The sequence below is a fragment of the Pseudonaja textilis genome, chromosome 15 (genome assembly GCF_049901715.1).
Source record: "Pseudonaja textilis isolate UNSWEBS1 chromosome 15, rPseTex1.2, whole genome shotgun sequence".
NCBI lineage: Eukaryota > Metazoa > Chordata > Lepidosauria > Squamata > Elapidae > Pseudonaja > Pseudonaja textilis.
In genome coordinates, this window is record NC_142004.1 from 3,855,695 (window position 1) to 3,872,848 (window position 17,154).

Sequence of the window (17,154 nt, forward strand, 5' to 3'; positions counted from 1 at the left end):
GAAAAAAGGATCCCAAAACATTTTTTTACAAGGGTGAGCAACCCTGCCTTGAGTTTATGGTCTTTAAAAAAAAAAAGAACTTGAAGCAAAAGGGGAGGAGCAGGAGGCAGAAAAAGGAAACACAGGCATTTTATCGATAACTGCTTGGGCGAAATCGCTTTGTTCATTGCTTTTCAAAGGCGGCAACTCCAGGTGTGTGGAATTTACAGGCAGCGTAAGCAATGAGACGCATGAGTGACACGTGGTGGCCCTAGTGGTGGAACACTCGCTTCACAATCAGGAGGCTGTGGGTTCGATCCTGGGGAAAGGCAGATATTTCTCTCCGGGCACAATGAGAATATATCTAACTGGGGAAAACCCTGCCTTGGTGACAGGAAGGGCATCTGGCCAGTAAAGACTCTGCTCTATTGAGTTACCCGACTCCATCCTGCAAGGGATTACAGGGTCATTAGATGACAACGGAGGCAAGGAGAAGCGTGAGTTGAAACCCAGAGATCTTTAAAAGCTGCCAGATCTGGAGTTTAGTTGCTCTCTCAGAAAAGGTGATAGAATCAACCTGGTTCTCTTCATCCTGATTTTGCAGCCCAGCTGCAAAGGGAGGTGGGGTGTGGGAAGAGGTCTATTGGCTGGTTGCTTTTCAGATGTGTTGAGCTCAGTGCCTACTATCCTCCATCAAGGTCTACTCTGCTGGTGAATTCACACACCTGGAAGACAACAGTTGGGGAAAGGAGGGCAAGGAATGGCTTATATATACATCCTCGGAAATGTGGACAATAGCGTCTTGAGACTTCCCAACAAGTCAACTGGGCTACACCGTGGAGTGCATCCAGGCTGGAAAAAGCCAGCTTGGGATGCTCTTTTAAGAAGCCAATCCTTGGAAAAACAATTCTTGATGCTGAGTAGGGCACGCAGTATTTTTGCACAAGGCTCACTATAGGTTTACTTGAGAGCCAGTAAGATGCTGCTTTAGAAACCAGGAGATGGTGAGTTCTAGTCCTTGGGTGTGAAAGCTGGCTGGGTGACTTTGGAGCAATCACCACGAGATGGTGAGTTCTAGTCCTGTCCTGGGCGTGAAAGCTGTCTTGGGAACTGTGGGCCAATCACCAGATGACTTCTAGTCTAGCTGACTGGGTGACTTTGGACCAATCCCTAGGAGACTGTGAGTTCTATCTTAGGCATGAAAGCCAGCTGGGCAACTGGGCCAATCAACAAGAGACCGTGAGTTCTAGTCCTACCTAAGGCAAGAAAGCCACTGGTTGACTTTGGCCAATCGCCAGGAGACTGTGAGTTCTATCTTAGGCATGAAAGCCAGCTGGGCAACTGGGCCAATCAACAAGAGACCGTCAGTTCTAGACCTGCCTGAGGCATGAAAACCAACTGGGTGACTTTGGCCTATCACCAGGAGACTGGGAGTTCTAGTCCTGAGTTCTTAGGCATGAAAATCAGCCGATGGACTTTGGGCCCATTGCCAGGATCTCTGCGAAGAGTCAGATAATCCACCCAACCCTGAGGATACAGCCTGCTACGGCTATGACCCTTTCTCACTGCATTTCTGGAATGTGTAATCTTGGCGTATACGCCCATGGGGTGCATAATCTTGGTTTAACTGTGATGGATGACTCCGTATTTTATTTTTGAACCCAATTTCTCGATTCGTTCCACCCTTCACCATCTGTGGAGCGATCTGGAATAAGTAAGAGACCTTCGCTCTTCAGAGAAGGTCGATGGCGGGAGCCAGAAAGTGAAGCCACACAACCTGGGCAGCGTTGGTGAAGCCAGGAGAAAGAAAGCCAACGCGACACACACAACACCGGAGAGATTAAAAAATATTTGGGGAGCAACATGTCATAAAAATGGTACAATGCTGGGAAACGCAGCCTGGGCTTTCAGTCTGGATCCGAGCTCTACTCTCTTAGTATTTACATTTGGGGAAGGTGTGGGGGGAGAAAGGGAGAAAGTCAAAGAAGGAATCAACTTGCATGCACAAAGCCAACGATGCGACCGAAGTTTTTTTTTCCTGGCTTTGGAGAAGGCCAGACTGAAGGAGGTGAAGGTACTCCCACAAACGTGGTACCTTTGCTGACACGGTCAGCTTCACAAACACCCTCCTCAGCCTTCCTGGTGGTCTCAGTGCTGCTTTGAGCAGGGAAGGGGGATCAGCGGAGGGGGAACCCCGAAAGAAGAGAAATCCGCCCCCCCCCCCGTGTGTCCATTTTTGCCTGCAAAACCAAGAATGGAAAAAAATAAAATCACACCAAGCTCTGAACCTAGCTTGGGCCGCAAATCAAGAAAAACCGCGAAAACTCCTTTCCGTATAAATAACGCGAAATCCAGGGCGGGTTCTGAGAGTTTCCAAACCACTTCCTGGGCATGTTCAAACGCCGTCCCTTTTTATTAACGCGTCCCAACGCTGTCGCTTTCTCCTCCGGTGAACGTTTGGCCTCGCTGGAGGAGGGTTTGGCGGAGCTTCCTCCAGGCCGCCCGGGTCGTCGGCCTTCCGCCACCGAAACACCATTTAAAACAGGTTGAAATAACGGGAAGACGAAAAAAAAAAAACCTGGCAGTCTCCCGCTTGAGAAAGCGGAACCGTCGGTCCGGGTGGCGGGGCGTTCCGCGAGAGAAACACGGGTGGGTGGGGGGGGGAAACGCAGCTGGTTGTAGACAACACTTCCAAAGGAAGGGAAGGGTGATGGTTTTTTGTTTCTGGCCTGATCACACCTACGGGGCACAAGCACACATCTCGCAGACGGCCGGTTGTCCTTAATACGAGGGTTTGCCGGGGTGGGGTGAGAGGAAGACGACAGTCAAGCCGCGGATCGCCGTCGGATGACAAAAGCGCCCCGCTGGAGCTGCCCAAGGTAGATCCTCATTTTTGTGCTGTCGCTGGTTTTCCTCACCCAGATCTGTCAAGGGTTGGGACACACAGAGAGAGAAATGGTGACGCTGGAGAGAATTGTTTCTGTTATGGAGCAGTTTTAGAACTGGTGTTGGATACCACGTTATAGAACCTGGAAGGCCACGTGGATTCTACCTGCAATTCCACCCACCTTGGTTAAACTACAACAGTAGGATTGGAAGGGACCTCGAAGGTCTTTTAGTCCAACCCCCCTGCTCAGGTAGGAGACCCTATAGCAGCCGTGGTGGCGCCGTGGTTAGAGGCTACTTCTGCTGCCTGCAATTTGGCAGTTCGATTCTCACCAGGCTCAAGATTAACCCAGCCTTCCGCCCTTCCGAGGATGGTAAAATGAGGACCCAGATCGTTGGGGGCAACAGGCTGACTCTGTAAACCACTTAAGAGAGGGCTGCAAAGGAGTATGTAAGTCTAAATGCTAGTGCAACTGCAGGCTAACTCTGCCCACTGCCAGCAGTTCGATTTTCATTGGCTCAAGGTTGGCTCATCCTTCCATCCTTCCAAGGTGGTTAAAATGAGGACCCAGATTGTTGGGGGCAAGAGGCTGAATATGTAAACTGCTTAGAGAGGGCTATAAAGCACTGAGAAGTGGTATATAAGTCTACTCTGGACAAAGGGCAGTCCAGTCTCTTCTTGAAAATCTCTGCTGATGAGGCAAGCTGTCCCACTGTTTGTTCTCACTGTCAGAAAATTTCTCCCTAGTTCCAGGTTGGATCTTTCTTTAATGATCTTTCACCTATTACTTCTTGACCTGCCCTCAGGTAGTTTGGAGAAGAAGTCAATCCCCTCTTGTCTATGACAGCCCCCCGAGTACCGGAAGACTGCTGTCACTCATTAAGTTGCAGTTCAGAAGATGTGTTGTTCAACACAAGAATCTAGTCAACTAAAGTTCAGCACTAAACTGGCGCTAGATAAGAATCAGCAGAATTCAAGAGTAATTTAGACTTGGACCATTTGTGGCAACAAAAGGATTCCAAGCTAATGACATGCTTAACTCCGCCCTCCATCTCTGCCTGCTCTTCTACAGAAGCAGGAAAGATGATAGCTTTCAACTGAAAAGCCCATCCATTATCCAGCTAGAAACCAACCATGCTCCACTTTAGCAACCCATCTAAGGGCAAGAAAGAGTCAAAGGAGCGCACGGATTTAAAAGCATTGGAGCAGTAAGGGTCTCTGTTTCTGAGCCACCGCCAGAAAAGCTAGACGAGAGTTCTGATTAAGTTTCAAAAGGAGCGTGGTGGTTAAGATCAGAAGTGTTAATCCGAAGAAATAATTGCTCAATGAAAATCTCCCTTCCTGCTCTGAAGGATCCTTCCCTGATGCTCTTCAGCGGATGGTTGCCATGCAACGGAAGCAAGAACAAGACAGTTTATCACACGCCAAAGTTATGGGGAAGGCTGCAACTCTGGAGCCCCTGGACCAAAAGGAGACATTGTCTTACCTCGTTGGCTCCCACCGAGCTGATCACGCAGCTGATTTTAGTGTTCTCTTTCGACTCCAGATAAATAGCCTGGCTCTTGTGATACCTGGAAAAAAGAAAATGTGTACTGATTTATCGTAGGGCACGTTCATATCAGATTTCAGTTTTTAAAAAAGGGGGGGACATGGGGGTACAATACAAAACATAGAATACAAAACCTAAAATCTTAACAGGAGGATTGGTTTTTGAACTACACACTTATACATACACTGAATCAAATTTAATTCGAACTGAGTTGCGCTCGCTGTGTGAATACATCTGCTAGGTACCTCTTGACCTGACTCGGCATATTGTGTGAACACGTGGCCTCCGTTTCTCCTTCAATTGCATATCTGTGTCCCCTTTTTTCCCCAGCGCCTTTGTAACTTTGAATGGTCACTAAACTGTTGTAAATCAAGGACTACCTGAACTCCAGCCATGCACATTTAGAAGAAATTCGACCGGAAATAAAGCGACAATTGCTTGGCGGTTATCCTTAGCATGCAACCCAGAACTCTCAATGGGAATTCTAAATTCCTGTAACCTTTCTTTATGATCAGTTTCTTACTTCGATGCGAAAGCCTCTTCTCGTTTCCCTTGTTTTATTCACAGCCATCTTGGCTTTTGGAAAAGGAGAAATCTACCTCTCTACTTCCTTCCTTCATGTTCTACGACCCGTGGATCTCCATTGTGGCCCGCCAGTGGCCAGCCGAGTTGGCAGCAGGCTCAGGCAATGAGGAGCTTGGGGAGGAACATGTGCCAGTCCTGGAGTCTGGAGTCTGGGGAAGGCACTGGCGAGGGCTCTGCGTCGGAGGCAGAGATGGGGCCGACAGTTATCAGCTGCCTTCAGAGTTGGAGATCAGTGGGGCAGAAGAACAGCTGGAGCCTGTTCCCAGTGTGCGCATGCACAGAGCTGCCAGGAGAAGGGAACAATTAAGGAACAAGGGTCGACTTGGGAGTAAGGGCACAGGTGGACGGTGAATGGCCCCTCCCATAGGGAATAAAGAGGAGCGAAAGGGGAGTGCGGTTTTGCAGGAGACAATAAGTTCAATTCATGAGGATGAAGATGTGTTCCTGACACCTTGCCAAGTAATTTCTGCTACAGCGTGGTGTTTGGAAGCTATCGGCCTGGCAACTCTCCAAGCCTGATAAAGGTCTATAGTTGTGAAAGACTGTTGGCTGGGACTTTGCTGGAGAGGAATTCACTTTAACCTAAATATAAGGCGTTTTCTCGGGACAAGGAGTCGGCTTCATGATTTTGAGAACCCTGGGTCATAACACTCCCTCCCTGCTGTTCCACTCTTTTTGCTATGTACAGTGTGAGTGTGTGTGTGTGTGTGTGTGTGTGGTGCAGATATATAGTTATGTATGTATTTAGCATGTGTGTTATATATGTGTTTGGGTAGTTATACACTTCTCTCGAGAGCAGGCAACAGAACTTCATTTCTAATGCAGGCCGGTGTGCTCGCAGTAAAATGACAATAAAATTATCTTCTTCCAAGGCATCATTTTTGAACCAGATCTTCTTTTCCCCAGTGGGGAAGAGAGATTAAGCGTTTCAGGTAGAGATTAAGCATCCCCTAATCACAAGCCTAAATTGTTTGACATGCGCTTCCTGTTTACGCTGCTCCACTTGGGTATCTAGGTAAAGCACAGAGAATCTCTCCCCGTTCCTGATTGCTCTTAATAGCTCAGCCTCCTGCCCAACCACGTTCAAAAGGCTGCTTCCATTGTGGTTTGTGTAAATTTCCTCTCCGCTGCTTGTATTACTGTATTGATTGGAAACTTCACCTGCCTGCAAGAAACATAGAACAACCTGCAACCGTACGCCCGAGGGAAGAGGGGAGGTAATGAGAGAGAGAGAGAGAGAGAGAGAGAGAGAGAGAGAGAGAGGAGAGGGGGGAGAGAGAGGAGGGGTGGGGCTGTTTTACACTTCTCCCAATTTCTGGCATTTAAAGTGAAGTATCATTGCTTTTTACCCTGCCTGTCAATTATAATGGAAATGACCATGGGATTTATTAGAGCAAGGGAAAACCTTTTATGCTTTCTGATATGATCTAAAATGTTAGGCACGGGTTTTGAATGTATGAGTGTGTCAAATCCAACAGCTTTGATTTCTGGGATAACTTCTGGGATTTCTCTTATTTACGATAACAACCAACTGTGCTTAGCAATGGAAATTCTCTTCCCAATTATGGCTTAACGCAGTTGAGGACTCCCTACGTAGATAGTAGTGTTGTCTTTTCGCTGCCGCACGCAATTGTCCTAAGCAAGCACTGTCTATCACACCTGACTCCATAAATGAGGGTTTATTTCCACTAAAAACCAGGTTTCACTCAACTCTTTACACAGATTCTCGGTTCCACCCTGAAAACCATTATTTTTATAAGTATAAACACCATTAAGGCACTTTAAATATTCCACTCCTAGCCACGATTGTTTGTTCTTTTGAGATAATGATCCTTTTACATGTTGCCTATCAAGAAAAGTAGGGGAAAGAAATGCATTTTTGCAGCAGCCGGCAGATTCATGTTTAAAAGACATATGATAGCTGGGGAATTTTAATTTGCATGTCAAAATTGTCCACCTACACATGGGAGCTATTTTAAAAGTATCGACTTTTTTGCCGAACTATTGCAATTAATTTAAAAAAAAAATACAATACACATTTATCACAGTAAAAGGCGATGGCTACCTTGAGCATAGCAAAAGCTGTAAAAGGAGAACGAAAACAACCAGAAACGTTCTGAAATTAAACAAAACGTTTAGCCTAAATATAACAAATATTCTATTACATGCAGAAAAGCCCGAGCCAGTGAATACCAATGCCAGAAGGGAGTGGAATTTGTGGAGAAGAGAAGAAAGAAGGAGGGAGAGAAGGAAGGAAGGAAAGTAGGTAGATAGGTAGTTAGGGAAGACACCTTAGTGTTCAATGAGGTTGGTGGCTTTCTTGCAGATGTTTCATTACCCAAACTAGGTAACATCATCAATGCTAGAAGGGAGTGGGGTTTGTGGCGGGGAGGAAGAGGAGGAGGAGAATGACTGTGGGGTCCTTGGTGCTCTCTGAGCTTGGTTGTTTTTTTGCAGACTAGATACCATCAATGGTGCCAGCCCAGTAGCACTAATGAGGTTACCTACTTTGGGTAACCGGTCATTAAACAAGGGCTGTAGAGAGGATCTTTTTAAAGATATGGCAGATATGGAAAAGGAGAAAAAGGCATTTTTTTTTCCAGAGACAATTTCTGATGGTCTCCTGCCACCTAGTGGTATAAAACGTTCATAACACGACCTTGATTTCCATTTCCTCCCGAGTTTGGCTCTATGGGGAGACTTTGGAACTACGATTCCCAGAATCCCCTTGCCAGGCCGACCTAGACAGTATAGTCCCCCTGAGCGCGAACAGCCATTACTTCCCTCCAAACTTAGCTTCTGACCAGAGCAAAAACGTTGTTCTTAAACCTTGCTCTTAAAAAAAGCCCCTCATTCCACACACGCCCCTTACCATCGTTTATCGTAATAAAGCTTTCCGTCTTCTATCCGTGCCTCGAATCGTTGAGCGGGGGATTCTGCTGGCGTCGTCGGAAGATGCTCGGGCGAGGAAGGAGATGCTGGGAGAGAAAAGAGGAACAGGCGATAAGCATCGGTTTAAAAGCCTATGGAGGTTGTCGGTCATCCACGACATGGTTGTGCCAAAGATGTTTTCAGGAGGCAGCTGGACTTTGTTTTTTTTTTTTTCTTTGAAAGACGTTTCGCTTCTCCTCCAAGGAGCTTCTTCGGCTCTGGCTGGACGGTGAGGAACGGAAGGATTTATGCTCCTTGCAGACCGCTGGTCATTTGCATCCTTTGAGAGGGTCGTTGAGGCCACTTGGGGGGGTGTTATCTCTGTCCTCAGGATCACCTGAGTAGTGCAAAGGGTTCCCGTAGTCTGCAATTTTCCCCCCTGGAAATCCATTCCTACTCCCACACTGTTCAAAGGGTGTTCATCCCAAATTGTATAGCTATAGATGTGGACGCAGATAAACCCCCAAGTGCTTCAACAGCCCTCCAAAAGGATGCAAACGACCAGTTGTCCGCAAGGAGTATAAATCCTTTCTTTCCCCACCATAACAGTCTGAGCTGAAGAAGCTTCTTGGATGAGAATTCCATCTGTCTGGTAAACTCACAAGACTAGTTTTTCTCGCTATGTACATTTATACCCGCAAACTAGACTGTGTTGTTTCTCTGTGTCATCTATGTGGGTATGGGCCTATTTTTACTTACTTATTTATTGATATTTTTGTCACGCTTTTGTACTGTATATTGGAGGGGGTGACCCTTTGAGAGCTGGCATGCAGTGAAATTTCATTTTAAAGTACGCCAATTGGTATACATTTAAAGAGACAATAAAGTTATTCTAATATACCAAAGGGGCAGCGGACGGATGTAGAATCTGGGATTTTCCGTATGGCAAGAAGGACACGAAGCGTCTTCCCTCTGTTCCAAGTCGTAATAAATTAAATTAAAGCAATGCCCATGGTCATATTACTCACCTGGTCTTTTGGGCGATTTAAGCTGGAAAAGAAAAGGAAAACTGTTGAAGCTATAGTCGCAAAAATACAACCAAGAAATCTGAGAAATTCATTTTTAGCTGTTTTCAGTTGTACGAAGAGGGACCAGCTGAGGTTGCAATCTAGATGTGCTGGATTCCAAACCCCATCATTTCCTTGGGTGGCGTGGCTACCGGCCACATCACCTGGGAAGGGAAAATATTCCTAGAACCCCACTTTCTAGAGATCCCCAAAACTATTAAATATTTGCAGCTGAGGTGGTTAGACAGAAAACTAAGGGGTTGTTGTTTTTTTTCTCCTGCTTATTCTCCTAGCCGCACTTACCTTATTGAGAGTCCTCAAATCTTCCATGATCTGCTCATCCGTTAGGAGATAATTGAGCTGAGGTAATCCACATTAAGGGTCATCCAAAACAGTCATGGAACTGCTTAGGGCAGGGGTCGGCCACCTTAAACACTCAAAGAGCCACAAAGGTCCTAACCAGAAGCCCCTCCCCCAATTCAATTCTGGAGCCAAACAGACCCCATGGCAGTTTCCCCCACCATAGAGTCTCCTCCTAGCGCGGCGTCTTTTTTCCTCTACCTGTCCAGAACCTAAAGCCAATTGTGGAGCCGACCAGCAACAGGGAGCCCAGAAGAGGGATGGAAAGAGCCACATGCGGCTCCAGAGCCGCAGGTTGCCAACCGCTGCCTTAAACTATTACCCAGCCTGCTTCAATTCCTTTTGCAACCTCTGGGATTTTGACAGCCACCAGCCTCCACAGAGCTCTTCCTACAGAACCCAACTGTACCCCCAGAGCTGGGGTGGGCCTTCGCTAGCAGCGGTGGCTCTTCCATCCCAAGGACCGGCCCATAGATTTCCACTGCTCTCCTCTCCTCTCCCTTCTGCCTTCCAGAAACGCAGGTTGCTGATCCCTGGCTTAGGGCCTTGCCAAAACAACCCAATGGTGCCCTCTCATTTTCCCATGTCATACTGAGAGGTGGGCTGGAGTTTGGTTTTAGCCAATGTTGATTGAATATGAATGAACATCCCGATTTTTGGGAAAAGAGGGGAAGGAGGTGGGATCTTTAACACTAGGAGGTCAGTTTCCCTGATATCGAGGCCATCTAAAAAAAATCAGTTGGTGCTGGAAAAATAGCTTGGAAAGTACTTAAACGGGTGATCAGGTAATAAATAAAGCAGGGGCGATCAATCTTGGCAACTTTTAAGACTGGTTTCCCTTTCAGTTGCGACTTTGAACCGCTGCTAAATGAATCGTCGTTAAGTCAAGGACTACCTATGCCGGCCAGCCTTGGCTTTCAGGGCAAGGTTTCATGGTAGAAAGGATATCTGGAGCCGGTTTCCTCCTTTTGTCAGGAATGGGCACTGGATCGTTTGGCCTCCTCCGCAACTTCCTGGTCATAATCGGTTTCACTTCCATGGAATCTGAAGAGAGCAACAAACCAATTGAATTATGAGATCCACAAATTTCTTTAAAGGCTCAGGGGGGAAAAAACAAACCCACCTGAGTACTGAGGCATCATCATCATCTGATTTTACAAAAAACCACCCTACTTGGAACAGCTTATGTCCTCCGACACTACCTGAACAGCTCCTAGATCCTTGGTTAGGACTCGAGCTGTTGAGCTACCAACCAGCCCCAAAGGCTGTGAATCTCACTAAAGATTTACTACTACTACTACTAATAATAATAATAATTATAATAATGCAAAACTACTGTGGGACTTCCGAATACAGACTGACAAAGTTTTGAAACACAACACCCCGGATATCACAATTGTGGGAAAGAAAAAAGTGTGGATCGTCGACATTGCCATACCTGGTGACGGCAGAATCGACGAGAAACAACTTGAAAAAGTCACCAGATATCAGGACTTGAGAATCGAACTGTAGAGACTCTGGCATAAACCAGTGCATGTGGTTCCAGTGGTACTGGGCACACTGGGTGCTCTGCCTAAAGACTTAGGCAAGCACTTAAAAACAATTGGCACTGACAAGATCACCATTGCTCAGCTGCAGAAGGCCACCTTACTGGGATCTGTGTGCATAATCCGCCAATACATCACACAGTCCTAAACGCTTGGGAAGTGTTTGGCTAGTGATTTGTGATACGAAACCCACCATAGTTATCTTGTTCGCTGTGTACACTATCGTTTTTTGTGTGTCAAACAACAACAAAAACTATTTCTTTACTCCCCACTCCACCCCCCCACCGATATATTTTTCACATCTATAGAATGTAGAGTCCAACTCTGTTATTCAATTTCACTCAATCTCCAAACCAGGCGGACTTTCTGTTGTGGCCTGTCAACTGCCGGCCTCTCCTTCAGCCGAATAAGAGGCGGCGGCGGCAGCGTGAGAGTCAAGGACAGCATCAGGGCAACCTGAGAGCTCTGAGGGGAAGAAGAGGGAAGGGAGCTGGCAGAGAGAGAGAGAGAGAGAGAGACCGAGTCTGGGCCGTCCATCAGCTCTCAGATGGAGAGTCAACAGCCCCCAGGTCTGGAGGTGGCTGATGAGGAAGAGGGGGAGCTGGGATCAGTGCCTGATGCGCAGAAGGCAGAGGAGAGGAGAGCAGTGGAAATCTATAGGCCGGTCCTTGGGACAGAAGAGCCACTGCTGCTAGAGAAGCCCCACCCTAGCTCTGGGGATAAAAGGCAGGGGGCAGGGATTAATAGTTGTGGCAGACAACTATTCCTCTCCCTGATGGACAGATTTATTAGCCTGCGTGATAAACATTTTACCGGGGCTGCCAAAATTCCTAATAAAGGAAACTTTTGAGTTCACGTCAGAGGTTTTGTCATGTTTGGGTCAGAACACATTCGTAAACATTGCATTGAATCTACGTATTGAGCCAAATGCATCCAAAGCGATTTGTCTCAACGGTTTGGAAAAGGTTCTGGTCTCTGCTTCACCTCCTGTCAGTTCCATGGTGAGCTTCTCACTCTCAATCATCTTCTTCTTCTCTTCCAATTCAGCAATCAAGCTCTCCTTCAGCTCGATTTTTTTATCTTCAAACTCCTTCACTGCTGCTTTTTTCTCTTTGATGTAGTTTCGTTCCACCTGCTCTGTCTAATCCACACCCAAAAGAAAAGGAGAGCACTTTTAAGGTTAAGGTGAAACGTAGGTTGCTGTTGCGTGAGTGAATTCATTAAGCGGCTGCCTGACTCCCATCTTGGGTGGGGTTCTAATAAATTGGGTCCAAAATAATGATCGCAGAGTCCCAGGGGTGCAGCAAAAGGAAGGTGAATGTGGATTGATGGATGGAAGAGAATGGCCAGTCTAAAGGGAAATATATAAACATGGTCTGTTATTCGTTTGCCAAATAAAAACGCAGAAGGAATGGAGTTAACTGGGGCAACCTGAAGTGTCAGGTTTTCAGTAAGCTTTTATAAAATTTCTATGGCAATGTAACTGGTGGATTTCTTAAGACAACGATTATTTCTTGGAGACAGTAACAGTAGCAAGAAACTAACCTGAGGCTTGCTAATTACAAGTACCTCTGCTTATATCACCTAGATGTTATGTATGACTTGAATCATTTCCCCCTCCGCTTTCTGAAATGCACCACTGCAATTTTTTTGTATGTAGGATGGGAAAATAATGTCCCATTATTTTCTGGAAGGAATTCCTCCAGTGCCTACTGTTAAATAAATGCAGCAAGCAAGCCTCAATTATTGGTTTTAGGGATTAGATTTTACAGGTCCCGCCACTTGGTACAAAAAGGGAGTCCTTGCAGATTTTACTCTGCTGGCCGTTGGCGACGATAGTGAGCAGTGCAATGGGACAACTTGCCGCGGCCGAGGTGGGACTAGAACTCTCAGTCTCCAGGTGATTGGCCCAAAGTCACCCACCCAGCTTTCATGCCTAATGTGGGGACTAGAATTCATGGTCTCCTGGTGATTGGGCCAAAGTCACCAGCTGTCTTTCGTGGCTAAGTCAGGACTAGAACTCATCATCTCCTGGTGATTGGCCTGGTGCCTTAATCACTAGACAAATTGGTCTATTTTTATGTGTACCTGATGGACAAAACTACCAGCCACTCACCCCACCGAAAGTACTTGAGTGTATACTAAATCATATTTTTTTTGTACAAGATTCATTAAAATCAGTTAACAGCAACTCTGTTTAAATTTCAGTGAATTTATTCCAAATCTGTCTAGCCTGGAATCCAATGCAGCAAACATAAATAATCCTGAAGTCCTAACGTAAAATAGTTTTTGTGAGATATACTTACTTCCAACTGAAGAAAAAGCTCTGGAAGGAAACAGACATGACAATTATTAGAAGGAAAATACAACCGTGTTTAATTTTAGTAGAATACTGGAGTTGTTCTGGGATAGGTTTGTGGATGACAAAAGAGGATATTGTCTTTAACGCTAATATGGCAAGTGGGCTTTGAATATACTTCTTTCTGAACAAAATCCCTCAAAAGTACACAATTCACCCACACACAAATGCATGCACGCACGTTTATTCATCATTTATATTGCATTTATACAATTTTGATTTATATTTATGTAGCTTGTCCATCTCAACAAAAGTCCCTTGGGGCAGCGCACAACAAAGCAGGTAAAATGTAAAACACCATAGATTGATATAAATGCATTAAAAACAGACATATAAAATCACATTAAAAACTAAAGATTAAAAAAAAATTGAATATGTTGTTACAGCAATCCAAGCATTATGGCGTCTGTCTGGTAAAGCATTATTTATTAAATTTATATACTGCCCACCTTGCCGCTTGAGGAGATTCAAAACAAGAATGATGGAAGTTACATGGAATTTCGGGCATTTATTTTCCAGTATATAGATAGGACCTAATTGTGAGAGCGAATTGTGAGAACTAACACGGCGCTCACAACAGGCTGTTTCTTGATTTTATAAATGAACCTGACGATTAGTGATAGCTCCAGCTAATTCCAAAAGGAAACACTGAATAACTAGCTCTAATAGCATAGCGATGGAAATGTTGGGCTCAATTGTAGTGTCAGAGCGGATACCTCACTTTGTAAGGTAAGAATTCTGCCCAGGTAATTTTACACATTAGGACGAATTTGTCACCTCAGTGCAACCGGCTCACCTGCATTGCGAATCCTCTCTTTGTATTGCTGATCCAGCTTCTTCATTCTTTTCTGATATTCTTGTAAGGTACCTATGGAATAAGAAGTCAAAGTTAAATCGTTGCAGAATCAACTGTTTGGGACCAACAAACCTTCTTGTTAGCATAGTTTCTTTTCCCCTGCAGGTTTTGCAAGAGACCAGATCCAACAACTCAACATTCCAGTGTAGGCAAACTCACAAAACTGAATGGTATCGTAGTTGGCAATTTAGAAGCTTTACCTTCCTGTAGTTGCTGCAGCTGCCTTTTTAGTGATGCCAATTTATCCTGGTACATCCTGCAAAGAGAACAGGTTTTAATGTCGTAAGCTGCCCAGAGTTACTTGGCAGTGGGATAGGGGACATTTTTTTTTAATAATAATAATAATAGATGAGAAAGAACTGGAGAAGATAACAAAATATAAAGAATAGCAAATAGAAATAGAATGACTGTGGCAAAAGAAAAGGCAAAAAGGTGGTACCCATAGTGCAATCCCAAAGCAACTGAAACATTGTTATTATCACTTTTTTTCTGTGAACACACTGGCACACATTAAAAAATGAAATTCTGATGCTCTCGAAAGAAAAATAGATACATAACCACACACACATATATGTACATCTATATCTACATACCTATCTATCCATCTACCAGTCTGTCTATCCATCTATCCATCTTGTATAATTATTGTACTTTATTCCAATCTCAGTTTAAATTGTACATTTATTCCAGTTTCATTTTAATTGTATTTTATTCCATTTTAAACGGTTTTTATCGGATTTTAGTAATAATTTGTGTTTGGAAATCTGCACTTTGATATGGCCCATGTAGTCAATAAAGTAATATATGTACCTTGAATATGTGTGTGCATGTGCATGGTTATATATTTATACATATATTTATACATACACACACACACACACATATACATAAGTATATTAAAGTCTATTTTGAATATAGAGTAGAAAATGAGTCTTGAGAGCTAAGAAGGCCGATACTAGACAGTACCAAGGTGTCACAATACTCACTGTTCCTTCATTTCTACGTAATCTTCCTCATCGTGTTTTGCCAGATCAGTTTCACTGGCATCTTCCGTATCTAAGCAAAAGGATCAGCATCATGTCAGAAAAAAAGTCAAATAAAAATATTTTTTTGTTCAAGCCAGTTTCTCCAGGGTGACCCTGCAGGGCAAAAGCTGCTTAAAACTGGCCTTTTAAAACCCGGTGGCTCTAGAGATGCTGGGCCTCTGCAGGGGTGACTTTTAAAAGTGGCAGGGATGGGTATTGTGGTCCACCACCCAGAGTCTCCATGGTAGGGAGAGAGTAATGGGCATTGTGGTCCAGAAGCAGCAACTGCCGCGTTTGGTGCTGTGGTTGGATACCAGAAATCCACGGCAGGAAAAAGGAGGGTATTGTAGCCCAGCCACTTTAGACAACGTATATGGGAAGAGTAATAGGTGTAGATCAGAGGTCTTCAAACTTGACAGCTTTTAAGACTTGTGGACTTCAACTCCCAGAATCCCCACTCCTCCAGTCATGTTAGCTCAGGAATTCTGGGAGTTGAAGCTCACAAGTCTTAAACTTGCCAAGTTTGGAGATCCTTGATCTATTCTATCTATCTATTCTATTTCTCTATTTCTCTCTATCTATTCTACCTCTCTTTATCTATTCCCTTTACCTATTCTATCTTTTTCTCTCTCCCCCTCTATTCTTTAGTCTCTTGATTCTACCTATCTATTCTTTCTTTCTATCTATCTATCTATCTATCCTATCTTTCTCTCTCTCTCTCTCTCTCTCTCTCTCTCTCTCCCTCTTATCTATTCTATCTATCTCTTTCTCTCTCTCTATTCTACCTCTCTTTCTCAATCTATTTATTCCAGGAGTCTTCAAACTTGACAGCTTTAAGACTTGTGGACTTCAGCTCCCAGAATTCCTCCTCCAGTCATGTCAGCCCAGGAATTCTGGGAGTTGAAGCCCACAAGTCTTAAACTTGCCAAGTTTGAAGACCCCTGGTATAGATAGTCCTCAACTTACAACAGTTCATTTAATAACCATTTGACGTTATAATGGCACTGAAAAAAGGGACTTATGAACTTTTTTCACGCTTATGCCCGTTGCAGCATCTCCACGTTCGCATGATTTACATCCCTATGCTTCGTAACTGACTCGTATTTATGATGGTTGCAGCGTCACACGACTCTCCTTTTGCGACCTGCCGACAAGCCACGTCCATGGGGAAGCCAGATGATGGGTGTTGTAGTCCAGCACCTGCACTCCCTTGAGCTAGGGGGCACAGCGATGGGTGCTGTGGTTGGGCCCCTGTAAACATACTACAGCCAGCAATGGGTGCTGTAGTCCAGCCACCAGAGATGGGAAGTGATGGGAGTTGCAGTTCATCCCATGCTTTTTCCACTGATGGCGGAGCATGATGGGCCCTGGGGTCCAGCACTTGCCTCCTCCCTCCAAAGCGATGGTTAGTGTGGTTCAACGACCCCCCAGAGAGAGAATTATGGGTGCTGGAGTTCACTCCATATATTCTCCGTTGTCGGCACAGCATGATGGGCGTTGGGGTCAGGCCCCAGCCAAAGGGATGGGTATGGTAATCCAGCCCCCTCCCCACCCCTCCATAGGAAGCGACGGTCTAGCTAGCTCCTCCCGTCCCCCATAGTGGGCGGGGAGTGATGGGTGTTGGAGTCCGGCCCTCCATCTGCCCCCCCCCCGCCTCCGCCCCCCAGACAAGACCGGCCGGGCTCACCCTCGTCGGAGTCCCGAGCGCGTCCGCTGCGCTCGCCGTCCTCCTCCTCGGCGGGGCTCTCCAGCTCCTCCTCCTCATAGCTCTCGGCGGCGGCGGCGGCGGCGGCTGCAGCGACAGCAGCGGCGGCGGCCCCCGGGGGCAGCGTGGAAGCCGGCGGCGGAGGCGGCGGCGGCGGCAGCGGAGGCCCCGGGGGCAGCGCGGGGGAAACCAGCGCGGCGGCGCTCATGGCCCGCGAAGCCGGACGAGGGTCGTCCTCCCGCCCCTCAGCGCCGCTCCCTCCTCAGGCGGGCGGCCAGAGAAGCGCGCTCCTTCCTCCGCGCAGGCGCGCCAGCTGCTTCCGGGACCGCGGGGCGTTCCTCCACCTTGTCTGGCCCGTCGCTCT

At 46.0% G+C, this 17,154-nt stretch overlaps 1 protein-coding gene across 1 annotated transcript; it reads right to left on the bottom strand.

The window, feature by feature from the left end:
* Positions 1-1,812: 1,812 nt before the first annotated feature.
* On the bottom strand, positions 1,813-17,111 carry SUDS3 (SIN3A corepressor complex component SDS3). Its single transcript, XM_026718680.2, has 12 exons — positions 16,773-17,111; positions 15,047-15,116; positions 14,261-14,316; positions 14,001-14,072; positions 13,152-13,171; positions 11,830-11,986; positions 10,247-10,342; positions 9,242-9,303; positions 8,900-8,921; positions 7,873-7,978; positions 4,353-4,437; positions 1,813-2,903 (listed from the first exon to the last, which is right to left on the bottom strand). The coding sequence occupies exons 1-12, from the start codon at positions 16,996-16,998 to the stop codon at positions 2,805-2,807; spliced, it is 1,071 nt and encodes a 356-aa protein (XP_026574465.1). The 5' UTR covers positions 16,999-17,111; the 3' UTR covers positions 1,813-2,804.
* Between the last annotated feature and the right edge of the window lie 43 nt (positions 17,112-17,154).